The sequence below is a fragment of the Podarcis erhardii genome (genome assembly GCF_964252035.2).
Source record: "Podarcis erhardii genome assembly, chromosome: 7".
Taxonomy (NCBI): domain Eukaryota; kingdom Metazoa; phylum Chordata; class Lepidosauria; order Squamata; family Lacertidae; genus Podarcis; species Podarcis erhardii.
This window is the reverse complement of record NC_138511.1, coordinates 87,060,684-87,079,337: the sequence shown is the minus strand read 5'-3', so window position 1 is coordinate 87,079,337 and position 18,654 is coordinate 87,060,684. Positions and strand designations below refer to the sequence as shown.

Here is an 18,654-nt window from a genome sequence, read left to right as displayed (position 1 = left end):
CACGCACAAAGATCCATGTATCGGTGAAAATAACATACAAACGAAGAAGAAGCATTTTATTAGTGGGGAAGTTTAAAAACAAAGAATACACGAAGCCGAACGGCACAGAAAACTGCATATATTAGGAGAAACCAGCACTAATAAAGACTTGGGGAAATACCGTAATAATGGTTGCAAACTGTTGTGGAAATGTGCTTCATCGAAAACTGAGAAATTGAAAAGGACAGGTTTGGCCATCGCTAGTGTAAATGGAGCCTAGTTGTTTTTTTAAAAAAATAAACACTTTATTGAATTGCAGTAACAAAAACCAAACAATATCACAAGCAAAAAAAGAAAAAGAACAAATTACACAAACGGGGGGGGGGGGGAGAACACACCAAAAAATACATAAAAACATTGACTTCCCTCCACCCAGTTTTTGCGGGGTGTAGCAGAGGCGGTGGTGAGGGGCCTGGTGGTCTTGGCCGAACCCCAGGATACATCCGAGGTCATGATGTTGGGGAAACAAGAGCTTTGTATCTCTGACAACAGAGAACTATAAGAAGGAGAAGCTGTATGAATCTGGTCCTGAAACCAACACCCATTTTTCTGTGTGTCCCCACAGTGGATGACGTGCAGGTGTCCTGCTACCGAACTCTATGCAGCATCTATTCCTTGGGCACTACCAAAAACCCTTATGTGGAGAGGTGAGTGCATTGTCACGAGAATCTTGGAGCAAGGGGTCTGTGTGTAACTGGGGGAGGGGGGTCGCTACTTATGCCCAGAGGAGGTAGAGCCCATCACCAAAGTTCACACAATCAGGGTGTGGAGCATAATTCAGAACCCAAATCCCCCGTTGTGGGATGAGCAGGGCTTTGCAATGGAAACAAAGAGAACCTTTTGCTTTTTTTGCTTTCTTTTTTAAAATCATTTTTATTGATTTTCCAATAAAAAACATCCAATTAATATATCCAATCATAAATAAAAACTAAAATTAAAAAGACCAAATTATAGTCCAAATTATAATTATTAATTTTGGGGAGCTCCCCACAGTCTGGATCTCTGAAGCTTATCTCCACATCTCAGTCCTGCGTCTCCTCGTTGTTTCCATATTTCCCACATCTCGATTTTGACGCTTTATAATTCTCCATCCCTGAGTCCACGATTCCCAATCATGTCAGACATCATATACTTTCACCCGTCGAATACAGCTTTATTAGTACATATTTTTCCAACTGCCTTTTTATCAACACAACTTCCTCTGACGACTCCATTCCAATCTGGGATGTTGTCCAAGTCTATTATCTGAAGTTTAATGGCGCAGCAACTCCCAATCATTAATTGTCCAAACCTTCCTTTTGAGCTTTATTGAACCAGTACCTTCCAAGTTAAATTGTTAAGCAGAGCACCTTTCGCTTTCAGTGCCTCTCACTTCTCCTTGTCTGTCTCCTCCAACTCTGCAGGCAGCGTCCGCAACTTGGTGAATGCTTGGCCCGGCTGGCAGCAGCAATGCCTGTGGCCTTCCTGGAGCCTCATCTCAACGAATACAACCCCTTCTCCGTTTACACAACCAAATCACCCAGGGAGCGAGCAAGTGAGTGCCTCTTTCCACCTGCCTTTCAATAATAATAATAATAATAATAATAGTAGTAGTAATAATAAGAATTTATTATTTATATCCTGCCCATCTGGCTGGGTTTCCCCAGCCACTCTGTTGTTGTTTTTTAAATAACTTTTATTCAAAATTAAAACAAAACATATTATCCAGAAACATATCATCCTTATTTCCCCCCCATTTTTCCTCCCTCCCCCCACAGAACCCACCCCCCACCCCCGAATTCCCTCAGTTCCAGTCTTTGATTTCTCTAAAAATGCTGTTTTCTGCATGTTACACAGTTGTATAAATCCTCAAACTATTTAGCTGATTATTATCAATAAAAAGTTTGTGAATGTTTATTCAAAACCAGCCAAGGAGTCCAGTTCGCTTTGTTGTATCTTCAAATACTTTGTAAAGGGTTCCCCTTTTTCTTTAAAGTCACAGTTATCCTTGTCCCATAGCTTGCATAGTCTATCAATTTTTATTGCCATGATTCTTGGGTTGGGGTTTCTTCAGTCTTCCATCCTTGTGCTACCAGAACTCTCGCAGCCGTTGTCTCATACATGAAGATGTTTTTCAGCTTTTGGGGCAGATCTTTCCCTACAATCCCTAATAAAAAAGCTTCAGGTTTTTTAACAAATGTTAAATGGAACATTTTGTTCAATTCGTTGTATATCATTTCGGTTTGCCCAGCCACTCTGGGAGGCTTCCAACAGAATATTAAAATACAATAGTCTATTAAACATTAATAGACTTGAATGTGTGGGTCGTTTTGCACCTCCTCTGTTCCCAATCCAGGGGTTTCATGCCCTCCCTTTTGCACCCCCAGTCCTAGGACTTCCAAACCGCGTGGAGGAAATGTGCCCAGACATTCCTGTCCTGGACAAGCTGATGAAGGACATCAGTGGGCTGGCGGAGTCAGGGGCTCGCTACACCGAGATGCCCCATGTGATCGAGGTCACCCTGCCGATGCTCTGCAACTACTTGCCCCGCTGGTGGGAGCGGGGCCCTGAAACCAACCCCCAGGGGCCCTGGTGCACGGATGTGACCTCCGACCAACTCAACACCCTGCTGGGCAACATCCTGAAGATCATCGTCAACAACCTGGGCATCGATGAAGCTTCCTGGATGAAGCGGTTGGCAGGTACGCAGGGTCAGAGAACAAGGAGGATGTGAATAATAATAATAATAATAATAATAATAATAATAATAATAATTTTATTATTTATACCCTGCCCATCTGGCTGGGCTTCCCCAGCCACTCTGGGCAGCTTCCAAGAAAATATTAAAATACTGTAATACATCAAACATTAAAAGCTTCCCTAAACAGGGCTGCCTTCAGATGTCTTCTAAAAGTCTGGTAGTTGTTGTTCTCTTTGACAGCTCGTGGGAGGGCGTTCCCCAGGGTGGGTGCCACTACCAAGAAGGCCCTCTGCCTACTTCCCTGTAACTTGGCTTCTCGCAGTGAGGGAACCACCAGAAGGCCCTCGGTGTCTGGGCAGAACGATGGGGGTGGAGACGCTCCTTCAGATACACTGGACTGAGGCCATTTATGTGGGATTTGAGGCACTTTTTCTCATCCGAAGCCCCATCTTCTTAATTCTTCCCCACGTAGTCTTCGCTCAGCCCATCGTCAGCAAAGCCAAGCCGGAACTGCTCCGCTCCCATTTCATTCCAACCATGGAGAAACTGAAGAAGCGCTCCGGGAAAGTGGTGGCCGAGGAGGACCAGCTGCGGCTGGAGGCGAAGACCGAGTCGGAGGATGCCGAGCTGCTGATCAGGGATGAGTTCTCTGTGCTCTGCCGCGATCTCTATGCCCTATACCCCCTGCTCATCCGCTACGTTGACAACAGCAGGTACTTCGGATTTTGCACAGGGTGTTAACGCTTTCATGCAACACAGGTTTACAACAGAGGTGGGGAACCTTGGGCCTAGGGGCCAAATGTGGCCTCCAGGTCTCCCTCTCCCTCCCTCTCTGGGCCTCTCCCCAGGCCACACTCCCTCTTCCCGGGCTTTACCCCTCACCACCCTGCTCCACACATCCCTGGGTCCTTGAACTTTACTGCTGCGTTGTTTGAACATCAGTCTAGTCCTCACATAAATTCCACTAGGTTAAATAATAATAATAATAATACCTTTATTGTCAATGTACAACCTGTGTACAATTAAATTAACCGAGCCTCCCTTCCCCCCACACAAACACTCAATCTCATTTCACTCTGTGTGCTTGTCGTACAACACACCAACCCTGAAAGTCAGTTGCACTATATTATTTTCCATTCAGCAGCCTAACAGCCTATGGATAGAAACTGTTTTTTTAGCCTGTTGGTACGACTGATTATACTTCTATATCTCCTGCCCGAGGGTAGAAGATTAAAGAGGTGCTGGCCGGGTGTGAATCGTCCCTGAGAATTTTTCTCGCTCTCCTAAGGCAACGGTCCCTTGCGATGTCATCTAGCGTTCTCAGGGGACAGCCCATGATATCATGGGCTGTGTTCACCACCCTCTGTAGAGACTTTCTGTCCGTGGCTGTCAAGCCAACGTACCACACTGTGATACAATATGAGAGGATGCTTTCTATGGTGGATGGTAGAAGGAGGTCATCAATTGTCACACCAACGGTCAGGTACCAGGTTGGGTAGATGAGAACCACGAGTTCAGAGGCAGGAACATAGTCAAAGATGGGGTCCAGGGCAAGTGGCCTCTGCTGCTGCTCCATATCACAGTTACTCAGACTAAACAGCACAGCTTGGAGCAAGCGAGTTGGCGAGGCTCCTGCTGCTTCCTCCAATCACAGAGTTCCAGCTCTGGCCACCGCAGGGGGTGGCACTGCAGCACAGCAGAGATTGAGCTAATAATGTCTCGGTCTGTCTGAGAAGCACTCCAGCGGTACAAGGAGTAAGGTGCCTGGTGTTTCTGCCTGAGTCCCTCTTTCAGATACCACACTCGCAAGCTGCAGGCAGACTTGTGTGGCGAGTTCCCGACCCCCCCAATCGGAAATAATGGCACATGATGCAATTATTATGGTTATTGGGCTTAAAAAGGCCACAACTTGATTGGTTACAGGTGATGAGTGGTATTGGCTTAGGCATTGGTCCTAAGTGACTATATCCGACTCCAGCCCGTCTGCTTGAAGTCCGGGAAGGGTTAACCACCAGTAGGGGGAGTCCTGCTGATGCACATCAACTAGGAACCCCCCCCCCGAGTCACCAATAGGGGACGTGCCTTAGGCCCTAACCTCCCTAGGCTTCGGTCAGGGCCACACACCCCAGAATCCTTTAACCCTTCAATATGCGGGGCAGGTGATGGCGCTACCTCCCCTCTTCCATCTACAGAACGATACCAATGCCTACCCGCCAAATACCCAGAAAGTTGTGACGATTTGCTACGTTTCCCTTCCAAATGTTTATCTCCAAATGTTTATCTCTGCACCATCCAGTGACGACTTGCATTGTCCAATTACAGAGATGGAATAAAAGGGGGGAGATAATCTAATACCATACCTTAAATCAGTTGTGTTGTGTGTTGTTTATAATGTACCCTGAACACGCCCCATTAGCTATGGAAGTGGGAAAGTGGTATCTACTGACCGTTCTTTTTTAATCTGCAGGGCCAACTGGTTGACGGAACCGAACTCGGATGCCGAGGAGCTGTTCCGGATGGTCGGGGAGGTGTTCATTTACTGGTCCAAGTCACACGTGAGTCACCTTTTTGGCAGAGGGGGTGGTGGTTGCGTGGGTGCTGATGGAGACGCGCGAGAGCATCTCCCACAAAATGTGGCTCACCTTTTCTTCCCTCCCATGCCCCAGAACTTCAAACGGGAAGAGCAGAACTTTGTAGTGCAGAACGAAATCAACAACATGTCCTTCCTGACAGCCGACAGCAAGAGCAAAATGTCCAAGGTGAGAGGAGGGCTGGGGTGTGGAAGAGGGGTGCTTGCCACCAGGGGTGGAGGGTCTATCACCCCCAAAAGGGGAGCCTAGACGAACCTTTGAAGCGACAACCTCTGGGTTCTGTTTTGACCAGAAGTCCCTGATTGGCTGCCCTAGTGCAGTCAACAAGGGTTGACTTCCTGTGGAACAGGAAGTCCCCAACAAAGCCATGAGATTATTAGATGCCCTTAGGCAAACCCTTATTGCTCAGTCCCCGTCCCACCTCCCCCACACATGCCAGTAATCATTCCTGCCAGCCTTGCAGGGCTGTTGTGTGGATTACTGGGATAATCTGCTAGGACAAAAAAGACCTGTGCAAATGATTTTTATGCTGTGATCTTCGGACGCAGGGCCGTATACAAATTTAATAAGCAATGGTGGTAATAGTTGAACAACATTATTAAAACTGTCTTTTCCTTTCCTTTGTGGGGTACCTACTGCATGTTGAAGTGGACCACCACCCCCACCTCAGCCAAATGCATCCCATCACGATCACCACCCCATGTCCAGCTGCACCCCAATCTGCCACCCCACCCTTGAAACTTGGCTGCCACCTGCTCTTTGAACCATCAGTCGTGTGCTTCCTCGCCCACCCCACGCTTGCGCAATTCAGTTCTTCTTTCAGCATACAGGAAGCCTGGGCCCAAGAAGCAGCTTTTGTGTTGGAGATCTAGGAGGGCGGCTTAGGCTGGGGTAAAGTGGGGAGGTAGGACACCATGGGTTGACAAAGGGCATCACGGTTTGGGGGGCATCAGAGAGCCCCTCCACTTAACCATAGGGATGTCCTGCTCAAGGATCCCTCAGCAGACCTGCCTGCTTGCTTTCCTTTCCTTCCTCTTGTGAACAGGGAGGACTAGAAACCTGGTTCTCTTCTTTTGAAAAACAAAAACACAAAAGAGCGGGAAGATTCCATGCCAGCCAAATTCTGCCCAAGGCTCGGGCCTGGGCCTCTTCCTGTACGCAGCGGCTTTCTCGCTCTTCGGATTGCTCGGTTTGGGCAGGGCAGTGGGGAGAAGAAAGATGCCGGTGGACAGCTTTGCACCTTCTTGGACCTTCCCTGAATTCTTTGCCGGGTGTTTGTGTGAGAGGGAGGGGACTTTGCCACTCCGTCTAACCTTCTCTTTCTCCTCTTCTGTCTTGTCTCCCTCTTCTCCCCTCGCCTGTGTTGAGTTTAGTCTGGAGAAGGCCAGGTTAGCGAAATAACGGACGTTCCGCCACCCCTTTTTGTTGTTGTTGTCGGGGGGGTTTTGGGGGGGTGATCCTGTGGAGACAGCATGGTGCATTGCGCATCTCTGCCGCAACCCTCCCCTCCCTCCTCCTGGGAGAGAACCATCTCGATCATAGCTGTCAACGTTTCCCTTTTTTTAAGGGAAATCCCCTTATTCCGAATAGGATTCCTCGCAAGAAAAGGGAAACGTTGACAGCTGTGATCTCGATATAAACAGGGGTGCCGGGAGAGAGGGAAGGGCTCGCGGCTGCATGGAGGATGGCAAGAACGCAGTGGCTTTCTGTGGCTGTGGCAGCAACGCATCATGCATCCGATGGGTTGGCACTGACGAGCCACCAAGTGCCCTCCGTTGGCGGGACCAAACTCCCATCATGCCCTTGGACAAGACGCCATATTTCAGGGCGGGGGGACGACGCACACCTGCTTCCGGAGTTACGTCTTTCGTCTCCCTGGCCAGACTGTCCTGAAGCCTCTGACCTCAAGTGGCCCCTTCCTTTAAAAAAAACCCTCCATTTGCTCGTTTCAGGAAGCCTTCTTCCTCTCCCAGCATGCATTGGGCCATGCACAGATCTCCGTCCCCTAACCTGGACCCATGTACTCCGGGGTTTCCCCTAATTGCCATCTCTTCCCCTCCCCTACCTTCTGGATCCCAGATCCCATAATCCAGCTGTTGTGACATCCTTTGCCACCGCTCTGCTGCCCTGCCACCACGTGGGAGGGAGGGGGTGCCCGCGACGCCACACGTGGTAGATTATGTGTCTTGGCTGCCAACGGTGCTGTGTGTCTCTGTGTGCGGTTTTGTGTAGAGGTTAGAAAGGCTCTTTTGCACAGCGGAATGTAGGAGGACAAAGGCACGGCGGGGAAGGAGACAAGGGTATTTTGGTTCACGTTACCTTTCCAGGGGTCGGGGATGGCGGCTGCTCCATTTCATGCAAGTTCAGTCCTTCTCCCACTCATTTCCAGCCCCGCCTGCCTTCCATCAGTGAGATTCCAAAATCTGTCTCCTGTTTCCTAGGCCATCTTTGCCTTATACACCTGAAACCAGCCTTCCCCAACTTTTCGGACTGCAACTCCCATCATCCCTGTTCTGGGGCTGATGGGAGTTGTAGTCCAAAACATCTGAAGGGCACGAGGTTTGGGAAAGCTGTGTGCGACCCGGTCTCTTGCACCGTTCTCTTCTGGTACTGCCTAGATCCCTTCCACCGAGCCTCTTCTGTGCCTCTAATCACACATTGCTGGATCTCTTACACACTACCCAACTCTCAGCCCTCCTCCCACTCTACACTGCCATGAGCTGGATCCCAGACTCCCACTCCACACCCCACTTCACACCCCAGTGCCTCCTTCTCATTTCCCATAAGGCTGATTTGTACAGGACGTTTTCCATACATGAGGACGGTTCTCATGTAGGGTGAAAACCACGTGCATTGCTGCTTCTGAAGTCACCCGGTGTGAGCATTTTCTTTTATTTTGTCTCCAGTTTATGGATCAAGAAGCCGGTGCATGCTTGCGGGTTTTTGATCCATGCACCCCTGGCAGAACTCCTCAGAAGTAACAATGGGCGTATTTTCCTTCCACCCCCATTTGAAGATTCCATGTAGTAAAGACCTTCCTACATTTGGAGCAGACCGCAGAGGACCTTCTACCCCCAAGGAGTGCCTTTGTGCAAGGAACAACGTTGGCCGTTGCTGGGGGTTCTTCTTCCTCTTCTCTTCTTGCGAAGGAAAACACGCGCCCGTCATTCTCCCACGGGGGGGGGGAGCCTTTAGACCCCACCTCTCACCCCCGCGCCCCAAACCTCATCGAATCCTCAGAGCGGTGCTTGGCCGTTAAGCTTTGGCCCAGCTGATCTCTTGGCATGCCGTAGGATAGCCCGAGTGGCCGGTCCCCCTGCCACAACTCCCCGCACAGTGTTAATTCCCCTTGTCTCCTTCTCCTAACCTTCCTCCCAGTCGGGTGGCTCGGACCAGGAGCGGACCAAGAAGAAGAGGCGCGGGGACCGCTATTCCGTGCAGACATCGCTCATCGTGGCCACGCTCAAGAAGATGCTCCCCATTGGCCTGAACATGTGCTCCCCCACGGACCAGGAGCTGATCAACTTGGCTAAGATACGCTATGCCCTGGTGAGAAGGTTGTGGGGGAGGGCATGGGAATAATTATCTGCCTCTTTCACACAGGGAGGTTTGGAAGTGGGGGTTCCAAGTCTCCCAATGCTAATGGGGTCAATGGTCAGCTTTCTTGCCACTTCTGGAGGAAGAGGACTTAGAATACTTTTTAAAAATTATAATGAAATACAAGTATACAGTCATACCTCAGGTTATAGCCGCTTCAGGTTGCATTTTTTCGGGTTAGTAAAGGTAAAGGGACCCCTGACCATTAGGTCCAGTCACGGCCGACTCTGGGGTTGCGGCGCTCATCTCGCTTTATTGGCCGAAGGAGCCGGTGTACAGCTTCCGGGTCATGAGGCCAGCATGACTAAGCCGCTTCTGGCGAACCAGAGCAGCGCACGGAAACGCCGTTTACCTTCCTGCCGGAGCGGTACCTATTTATCTACTTGCGCTTTGATGTGCTTTCGAACTGCTAGGTTGGCAGGAGCAGGGACCGAGCAACGGGAGCTCACCCCGTTGCGGGGATTTGAACCGCCGACCTCCTGATTGGCAAGTCCTAGGCTCTGTGGTTTAACCCACAGCGCCACCCGTGTCCCTTTTTTGGGTTACGGACCGCCAAAACCCAGAAGTACCGGAACAGGTTACTTCCGGGTTTCAGCGGTCGCACATGCGCAGAAGCGCTGAATCACAACCTTCGTGTGTGCAGACGAGGGTTGCGAATGCTGCAGTTTGCGAACGTGTATCCCACACAAATCACGTTCGCAACCCAAGCGTCCACTGTATTAGTTTCCAAATTTCATCCCGCCCTTCATCCCAAAGGAGCCCAGGGTGGCAAACAGCAAAAGTACAATTTGAAATTGAATAAAAACATACAGTGGTACCTCTGGTTATGAACGCTTCTGGTTACGAATGCTTCAGGTTACGAGCTCTGCTAACCTGGAAGCAGCTGCTCCTGGTTGCAAACTTTGCCCCAGGATACGAACGGAAATCGTGTGCCAGAGGCGTGTGGCGCAGCGGGAGACCCCATTAGTGAAAGCGCGCCTCAGGATAAGAACGGTTTCAGCTTAAGAATGGCCCTCCGGAACAAATTAAGTTCGTAACCAGAGGTACCACTGTACTTGAAAACATCGAAAAACATTCAGACACATTTAGAACATCAAGAAACATTTAAAAACAATCACATATCCTCACAGTTATTAATTTCATGATTGCCGTGGCCAGTATCTCTCAGCCATTAAATGCCTGGGTAAGCAGGAATGTTTTTAACTTTCTTCTGTATTGAGAGAGGCAGGTGCACTTCACCTGGGGCAGCATTCTACAGAAAGGGAGCCACCACCTAGAAGGCTCTGTCTCGGGTCAGTGCCAACTGGGCAGCAGGCAAGAATAACCCTGTTATTTGGACGAACGTTTGGTTATAAATGTAGTCAATAATCATAATCATCACAATCATCATAATAAATATAGTACCATAAGCATGTGTGTACACTACAGCTCACAGGTACTTGTTGCCAAATAATATCAGGCGTGACTGTTGCCACTCTCGTTTGCTCATATGAAGGCCTCCTCTTTCTTTCTTTCAATCTCTCTACAGAAAGACACTGATGAGGAGGTACGTGAATTCCTCAACAACAACCTGCACCTCCAGGGCAAGGTGAGTGTCACAAGGATGCTTGAGGAAGGAGATCTTTGCAAGTTCAAAATACACCTCCCAGACTAGTGAGGGAGCAAGTCAGGCCTCCTTACCCTGAATGAGGGGCAGTGGCGTAGTTTGGGGGGTGCAGGGGGGGCCGTCCGCACCGGGCGCAACATCTGGGGGGGCGCGCTCGCACTCGCAGCTCTCTGCCCCTACCTGGCTCACTCACTCTCTCTCACTGCTGTGCTGGCTGTGCGAATCCGATCCGAGCCGCCGGGTCGCCGCCCACTGTGGAGGGGGGGGTGCCAGGTGTGCGGGTTAGGGGGCGCAAATTACTTGCCTTGCCCCGGGTGCTGACAACCCACGCTACGCCACTGATGAGGGGCGCCCGTCTTTCTCAACTGCAGTGACGCCCATCTTTTTTTTTTCCCTTGCAGTGTGAGAACTCTTCGTCCATGCGCTGGCAGATGGCCCTTTACAAGGAGATGTCTGGCAAAGCCGAGGACAGCAACAATCCAGAGAAGATTGTCAAACGGGTTCAGGAGGTTTCGGCTGTGCTCTACCACCTGGAGCAGGTACAGGCAGAGAAAGCTGGCAAGCTGGGTTTAGCAGGCAGAAGAATGTGGCCAGATTTAACCAGCAGGTGATCTAGGCAACTGTTAAGTGGCTCACCTGGGTAAGGGCCTTCAACTTTTAACGGGTTGCCATCACTTCTGCTGTTCTGTTAAACGGAGAGCTCCCCACAAAGGAGTTCATTAAAACATCTCCAGCTTGAAAGGATAGCTGCAGAAGGCAGTTCAGTTCCCTTTGGGGCTGTCTAGTTAACTCTAGTGCACTTGGAATCCCCTCCTCAGATCTGACATGGATGGAACAGGAGTATAGAAAGCTGCCTCACTCTGAATCTATCCAGTTTGGTAACATCTACACTGACCTGCAGTGACTGTCCCAGGTTTCAGGCATGGGACCTCCCCAGCCTTACCTAGAGATGCCCAGAGATTGAAGTTGGGACCTTCTGCAGGCAGCGCAGGTGTTCTGTCACTGAGCTACAGCTCCTGTGCCCTGGTTGTTGTTGTTGTCGTTTAGTCGTGTCCGATTCTTCGTGATCCCCTGGCCCAGAGCACGCCAGGCACTCCTGTCTTCCACTGCCTCCCGCAGTTTGGTCAGACTCATGCTGGTAGCTTTGAGAACACTGTCCCACCATCTCGTCCTCTGTCTCCCCCTTCTCCTTGTGCCCTCCATCTTTCCCAACATCAGGGTCTTTTCCAGGGAGTCTTCTCCTCTCATGAGGTGGCCAAAGTACTGGAGCCTCAGCTTCAGGATCTGTCCTTCCAATGAGCACTCAGGGCTGATTTCCTTAAGAATGGAGAGGTGCCCTGGTAGACACCTGCAAACGATTTTCTGCCCTGAAGCCTCCAGCCACCTTCATGAGATCCCTCAGAGACAAGGGGTCAGAGGGAGGGAGCATGCTGGAAATGGGAGAGGGAAAAGTAGGTGGGAAATGATTGAAGAAGTCTCCCAGCCCTCCAGCCCCAGTGAGATTTGTACACACCCCACAGACGGAGCACCCTTACAAGTCAAAGAAGGCCGTGTGGCACAAGCTGCTCTCCAAGCAACGGCGGCGAGCCGTGGTGGCCTGCTTCCGCATGACGCCCCTCTACAACCTGCCCAGGTGAGTTGAGGTGATCCGGGGAGGTTTTGAGCTCCGTCTTGTTGAGTTGTATTTCGCTCAAGCCACGCAAACCCTCCGGCATCCCAGCTGTGGGTTCGGGAGGTCTCTGTGACCACACAGACACTTATGGTCTGCCCCGCAGAGGACCTTAAGGCCCATGAATAATCATAGTTTAGAGGTCCCGGGCCCTAAGGAAGTCAGATTATCCTCCACCAGGGCCAGTGATGGCTCTGACCTGGTGGAATGCTCTGTCCCATGAGACCAAGACCCTGAAGGATTTAACATCCTTCCGCAGGGCCTGTAAGACAGAGCTATTCCGCCTGGCTTTCAGTCTGAACTTAGCCTGATCTTTTATTCCCCTTCCTTCCCTCCCCCTCCCCTTTTTATGAAGATTACCTGCTCTGGGATCCCACAGCTAATTCTCCCCTGGTCTCCTCGCTGGCCCAAATAGGACTAATTTAGCCAGCTAGCCCTGGTGATCATCTAATGTATATTGGATAGATTTCCCTCCTAAATTGATTTTTGAATTCTGAATTTATTGTTATTGACATTTTATACTGTATTTTATGCTGTTTTTTGTTGCATCAATTAAGTGTTTTAAATTTGTTGTTAGCCACCCTGAGCCGGGTTTTCTGAACCGGGAAGGGCGGGGTATAAATAAAAAATTATTTATTTAATTGCTGGGACCACTAGCTGGCCGTGCCATGGGGTGGGGAGGGAATTATTTATTTATTCCATAAGATTTATATGCCGCTGTGTTGCAATAAAACCTCAATGCGATTTACGAAAAGAGGAGGACCGTCACCAGTAAACGAAAAGCAATTGAAAACAGCCGTATGAAACATTAAAAAAAAATAATTAAAATCAACGATAAGCTGAAAACCCACGTAGAATTAGAAAACCCACATAGAGTTCAAAAGGATCAATAGGGTCATGTCTTTGCCCAACATGGGACTCAAACCCGTGGCCCTGAGGTTGAGAGTCTCATTCTCTGCTGACTGAGCTATCCCATGTCAGCATTCTACATGCCTGGATAGGCTTGCCTAAACAAAAAAATGTTTTTAGCGGGCACTGAAAGGAGTACAGTGAAAGTACCTACCTGATGCCAATAGGCAGGGAGTTCCGAAGTGTGGGGACTGCCATATCAAAAGATTGATTTCTTACAAGTGTGGCAGGGGTGTTACGTGACACCTGTAGCAGCTCCTGTTCCCCGGATTAAAGTGTTGGAAACTTCCCAAGTCATCAGGGCATCTTTCCGGTGGTCCTCCCTGGCTGTAAATCTCCCTCAGTCCAGAAAGACTGGTGATAAGCGACCCCTCTCTCCTGAGAGGACCACACTCATCTTCTGGCCTATCATAGCAGAAGAAAGAGTCAATCGTAGTTCTAAAACTTCTTTATTTACAGTCTATATATACAGAGAGGGGACGCGGGTGGCGCTGTGGGTTAAACTACTGAGCCTAGGACTTGCCGATCAGAAGGTCGGCGGTTCGATTCCCGCGACGGGGTGAGCTCCCGTTGCTCGGTCCCAACTCTTGCCAACCTAGCAGTTCGAAAGAACGTCAAAAATGCAAGTAGATGAATAGGTACCACTCCGGCGGGAAGGTAAACGGCGTTTCCGTGCGCTGTCCTGGTTCGCCAGAAGCGGCTTAGTCATGCTGGCCACATGACCCGGAAGCTGTATGCTGGCTCCCTCGGCCAATAAAGCGAGATGAGCGCCGCAACCCCAGAGTTGATCACGACTAGACCTAACGGTCAGGGGTCCCTTTACATATATACAGCGAATCCATCAGCATGTCTGTGCTCTCTGAGCACCAGTACAGAAAAACAACGCTTTCAGAAGTGAAACCAACTTCCAACAGTACTGAGACTTCCTGTCTCACGCTCATTCACTCACATGATATACACAAAACATAGTACTACTGCTGGAGCAGCATGGATGGGTAAAATCCTAACATAAAGTTTAAGGAATGTTAGAAAGATGTTGGGGAAAAAAATTATGTGGTTTTAGCAGAAAAGACATAAAGGATTAAGTAAAAAATGAATTGGTGAAAGAGAGAATGTAAAATTATAGTATATTAAGATAAACTATTAGGATAAAAACAAAGTTGGAAGGATTTGCTGGAATATCTAATTGAATTAGAATACAAAAATGGGAGGCGTGAGGAGGTCAAGGAAATAAGTGAATGTAAGTAAGTGATTTAAAGGTTTGACTTGTTTCTTATTTCTGTTTTCTGTTTTTTGATGATGTTTTTCTATATGTATGGTTTTTTCTTTTTCTTCTTTGATTGTTATGTATATTTATATATATATTTTCCTATTTTTTTCTGTGACCTTTAAAATCTTAATAAAAATTTATATATATATATATATATATATATATATATATATATATATATATATAAAATCCTAACATAAAGTATTCAAGGGGGCATCTATGGGGCACAGTGATCTCGCAAGCATGGTACCCAGCTCCTGTGTACCTCTTCACTATGTGAAGCAGGCAGGGCAGAGCTGGGCTAATGGCTGACCTGCTCCCGTCTGTTTTCCAGGCACCGGGCTTGCAACATGTACTTGGAGAGCTACAAGCTGTCCTGGATCCTTACCGAAGAGCACCCCTTTGAAGACAGGATGATTGACGATCTGTCTGTGAGTCCTGGGGAAAGAATGGGAACCAAATGCTATGTGCAGCCTGAAGTTCTAGCATTAAATGGAAAGTTGGACGCCGTAGAATCATAGAGTTGGAAGAGACCACAAGGGCCATCGAGTCCAACCCCCTGCCAAGCAGGAAACACCATCAGAGCACTCCTGACATATGGTTGTCAAGCCTCTGCTTAAAGACCTCCAAAGAAGGAGACTCCACCACACTCCTTGGCAGCAAATTCCACTGTCGAACAGCTCTCACTGTCAGGAAGTTCTTCCTAATGTTTAGGTGGAATCTTCTTTCTTGTAGTTTGGAACCATACTCCGTGTCCGCTTCTCTGGAGCAGCAGAAAACAACCTTTCTCCCTCCCTTCACACACGCACACATGCAGGGGGGCATGTACCACTTGGCAGCTCTGTGGTGGAAATCCTCTATATGCCTGACTTTTTGGCAGCAAAGAGCAGTGTTCTGGCTTCGGTTTAACAGCAGGAATGGAAGAGACATCATTGGGTCTGGAATGCCCTTCCTGGGAGGGAGAACAGGAGAGGTGCTGAGCTGGGTGTGGAATGAGCCACTGAGTTTTCTAGTCCTCCCATATTTCCAACCGATCGATAGATAGATATACATAAATGCACACCAGGTGCTATACCCTGGGGCAGTGGTTCTCAGCCTGTGGGTCCCCAGATGTTGTTGGACTACAACTCCCATCATCCCTGAGCTCTGGCCTTGCTAGCTAGGGGTGATGGGAGTTGTAGTCCAACAACATCTGGGGACCCACAGGTTGAGAAAGACTGCCCTAGGGGTTTTCCTTTTCTGTCATCTCCCAGGAAGAGGCTTTTCTATGGTTTTCTTTCCCCCATCCCATATCATAGCATCAGGGATCCCGTACACTCCAGGGGACAGCTGCCCCATGCCTAACCTCTAACGCTGTTTTCCTTTTGTTCTTGCCGGGGGGGGGTGGGATGTAGAAACCAGGGGAGGAGGAAGAGGAAGAGGAAGAGGAGGCAGAAAAGAAACCGGATCCTTTGCATCAGCTCATCCTGCATTTCAGCAGGACAGCGCTGACCGAGAAGAGGTGAGTCTTCTAACATCTGAGTTCTTTGGAGCACTATTCAAACCATGCATGCAGACCTCAACTGGGTATACTCTTTGCCAGGAGCCATCTATACTCCCTCCACTGCAAGGATTGGTTTGGAACTGAAGCCCTTATCATACACATCTTTTCTGGCCTTGGGCGTGGCCTGACAGGTCCCATAAGGACTGCAGCTGCTGCCTAGCAAGGACTGGGGTATTTGGGGGAAAGTTTTTGCTGTTACTGATATTAACTGGTATTACTGATATTAACTTTTTGTATCTTTATTTTTATGTGGAAATTGTTCAGTTTGGTTATGTAGTTTTTAATGTGTTTTATTTATTTTTATGACTACTTTGCTTTATTTGTAATTACCGTAGTTTTCGCTCTATAAGACGCACCTAGTTTTTGGGAGGAGGAAAACAAGAAAAAAAATATTCTGAATCTCAGAAGCCAGAACAGCAAGAGGGATCGTTGCGGAGTGAAAGCAGAAATCCCTCTTGCTGTTCTGGCTTCTGGGATAGCTGCGCAGCCTGCATTCGCTCCATAAGACGCACACACATTTCCCCTTACTTTTTAGGAGGGAAAAAGTGAGTCTTATAGAGCAAAAAATACGGGATGTAAATCTTTTCATCTTGTAAGCCGCCTTGAACATTGTTTTAACTGTGGAAAGGCGATATACAAATAAAATGATGATGATGAGTAGTCGCAGGCAGGGTGCATGTGTGGGATCGGAGCCAGGTTGGACTTTTTAGCTGGGCATGGGATAAAGAGGCTAGGGACATTGGAAGCTGCCTTGTATTGAGCCAGAGCATTAAGAGCATCAACAGAGCTTTCTGGATCACATCAATGGCCCATTTAAGTCCAGCACCCTTTTCTCATAGCGGCCAACCAGATGCCTGCCAGCAGCTGGCAAACGGGACCCGAGACAGGAACACACTCCTTTTCGGTGGCTTCCAGCAACTGGTATTCAGAATCATTCCTGCCTCCAACCGTGGAAGCAGAGCGTAGCTATCGTAGCTAGGAGACATTGATCCCTCCACAGAAATAGGATCTCTCTCCACCCCGCCCAGTCAGAATGGTTCTTTAGGAGAGAAACTTTAAGAAGGAGTGGGGGAAATTCACAATGTACTTAAGAGAACACTGTAAACAACTAAAACCTTTGGCAGGATTTGAGGAACGCTAAGGTAAAAATGGTAAGGACATGGGTGGCGCTGTGGGTTAAACCACAGAGCCTAGAACTTGCCGATCAGAGCTTGGAGCTCCCATTGCTCAGTCCCTATTCCTGCCAACCTAGCTGTTCGAAAGCACGTCAAAGTGCAAGTAGATAAATAGGTACCGCTCCAGCGGGAAGGTAAACGGCGTTTCCGTGCACTGCTCTGGTTCACCAGAAGTGGCTTAGTCATGCTGGCCACATGAGCCGGAAGCTGTACGCCGGCTCCCTTGGCCAATAAAGCGAGATGAGCGCCACAACCCCAGAGTCGGCCACGACTGGACCTAATGGTCAGGGGTCCCTTTACCTTTACTAAGGTAAAAATGGATGGTTTAAGAAAAATAGAGGAAATGGTTGAAATAGTTTAAAATGGTAACCATGGAAGGGTGGAGGGGAGTCTAAGGATTCAGGGAATCCTAAATGATGATGATGATGTTTAATGTTTGAATTTAAATGTTATTGAATTAAAACTCAATAAAAAAGATTATAACACACACACCCCAAAAAAGGGGGGGAAAAGAATGGTTCTTTAGAATTTGGAATGCAGGAATAATGCCTATGTCCGAAGAAGAGCAAATCTGTTGCAAGGAAGCAAGTTTGTCGAAAGGTAGACAGTCTAATTATGCTGTGGGGACCACATTCATCATTCCCCTTAGTTTATAATGTGAGTCACATCTTTACATTATGATTTTGGGTTAGTAACTGGGAGGTGCTCTTCTCTGCCTGCAATATTATTATTCTTTAAAAGCATGATAAAATAAATACTGGGAGCAAGTGTTATGGAGAGGCCAGTTTCAGCACATAGAACCTCCTCTGTTTTGTTTCAGCAAACTGGACGAAGACTATCTGTATATGGCATATGCTGACATCATGGCAAAGGTGAGAGACAGGCCACTATGCCCCGGGTCACCATTTTCAGCCATTTTAATCTGTTTTTTCTCCAAAAGAAAGATGTAATGCGTGATCATTCCCAGACCACAGCCACACCATTCAGTTAAACCATTACACCACTTTAAACAGCCAAAATTCCTGGAAGAATTCTGGGAGCTGTGGTTTGCTGAGGGTCCTGAGAGCAGGCCCCCTATTTCCCTCACAGAACTGCAATTCCCATAGTTCCCTGGGAAGAAGGGTTGATGGTTAAATCTGCCTGGGAATTGTACCTCTGTAAGGGGAATAGGAGTTTCCAACACCCTTAACAAACTACAATTCCCAGGATTCTTTGAGGGGGAAGCCATGACTATCGAAAATGGTGTGTTTTAATTGCATGGCACGTTAGAGGCCTCAGAAGGAGGACTGAAGCTTGTCGTGATGTTTGCCACCCATTTTTATTGATCCTACTCCTGTGCCTTTAACATGTAATCTGGCATGCAGAAAATGTGGGAGAAAATGTAAGAGCGCTTGCTGGCTGGGACTGATGTGAGTTGTGGCCCAAAACATTTGGAGGGCACTGGGTTGGGGAAGGTTGCTGTGCTAGTACTGTGGTACCTCGCAAGACGAACGCCTCGCAAGACGAAAAACGCGCAAGACGAAAGAGTTTTCCGTTCTTTGAGTCGTTCCGCAAGACGAATTTCCCTATGGGCTT

At 48.5% G+C, this 18,654-nt stretch overlaps 1 protein-coding gene across 9 annotated transcripts in view; it reads left to right on the top strand.

Annotated features, from left to right (window-relative positions):
• The window catches only part of RYR1 (ryanodine receptor 1), a 223,488-nt gene that overhangs the window by 150,021 nt on the left and 54,813 nt on the right, over nucleotides 1-18,654 (top strand). For 6 of the 9 annotated variants that reach the window (XM_081868598.1, XM_081868603.1, XM_081868600.1 and 3 more), the window contains exons 64-77: nucleotides 605-686; nucleotides 1,443-1,573; nucleotides 2,406-2,720; nucleotides 3,192-3,432; nucleotides 5,187-5,274; nucleotides 5,386-5,478; nucleotides 6,684-6,698; nucleotides 8,689-8,859; nucleotides 10,436-10,495; nucleotides 10,915-11,052; nucleotides 12,034-12,146; nucleotides 14,696-14,792; nucleotides 15,756-15,862; nucleotides 17,900-17,951. In XM_081868598.1, the coding sequence (XP_081724724.1) occupies nucleotides 605-686; nucleotides 1,443-1,573; nucleotides 2,406-2,720; nucleotides 3,192-3,432; nucleotides 5,187-5,274; nucleotides 5,386-5,478; nucleotides 6,684-6,698; nucleotides 8,689-8,859; nucleotides 10,436-10,495; nucleotides 10,915-11,052; nucleotides 12,034-12,146; nucleotides 14,696-14,792; nucleotides 15,756-15,862; nucleotides 17,900-17,951 (1,703 nt within the window). The remainder of the gene's footprint in view (nucleotides 1-604; nucleotides 687-1,442; nucleotides 1,574-2,405; nucleotides 2,721-3,191; nucleotides 3,433-5,186; nucleotides 5,275-5,385; nucleotides 5,479-6,683; nucleotides 6,699-8,688; nucleotides 8,860-10,435; nucleotides 10,496-10,914; nucleotides 11,053-12,033; nucleotides 12,147-14,695; nucleotides 14,793-15,755; nucleotides 15,863-17,899; nucleotides 17,952-18,654) is intronic. The other 3 variants (XM_081868604.1, XM_081868605.1, XM_081868599.1) reach the window with 1 other exon arrangement.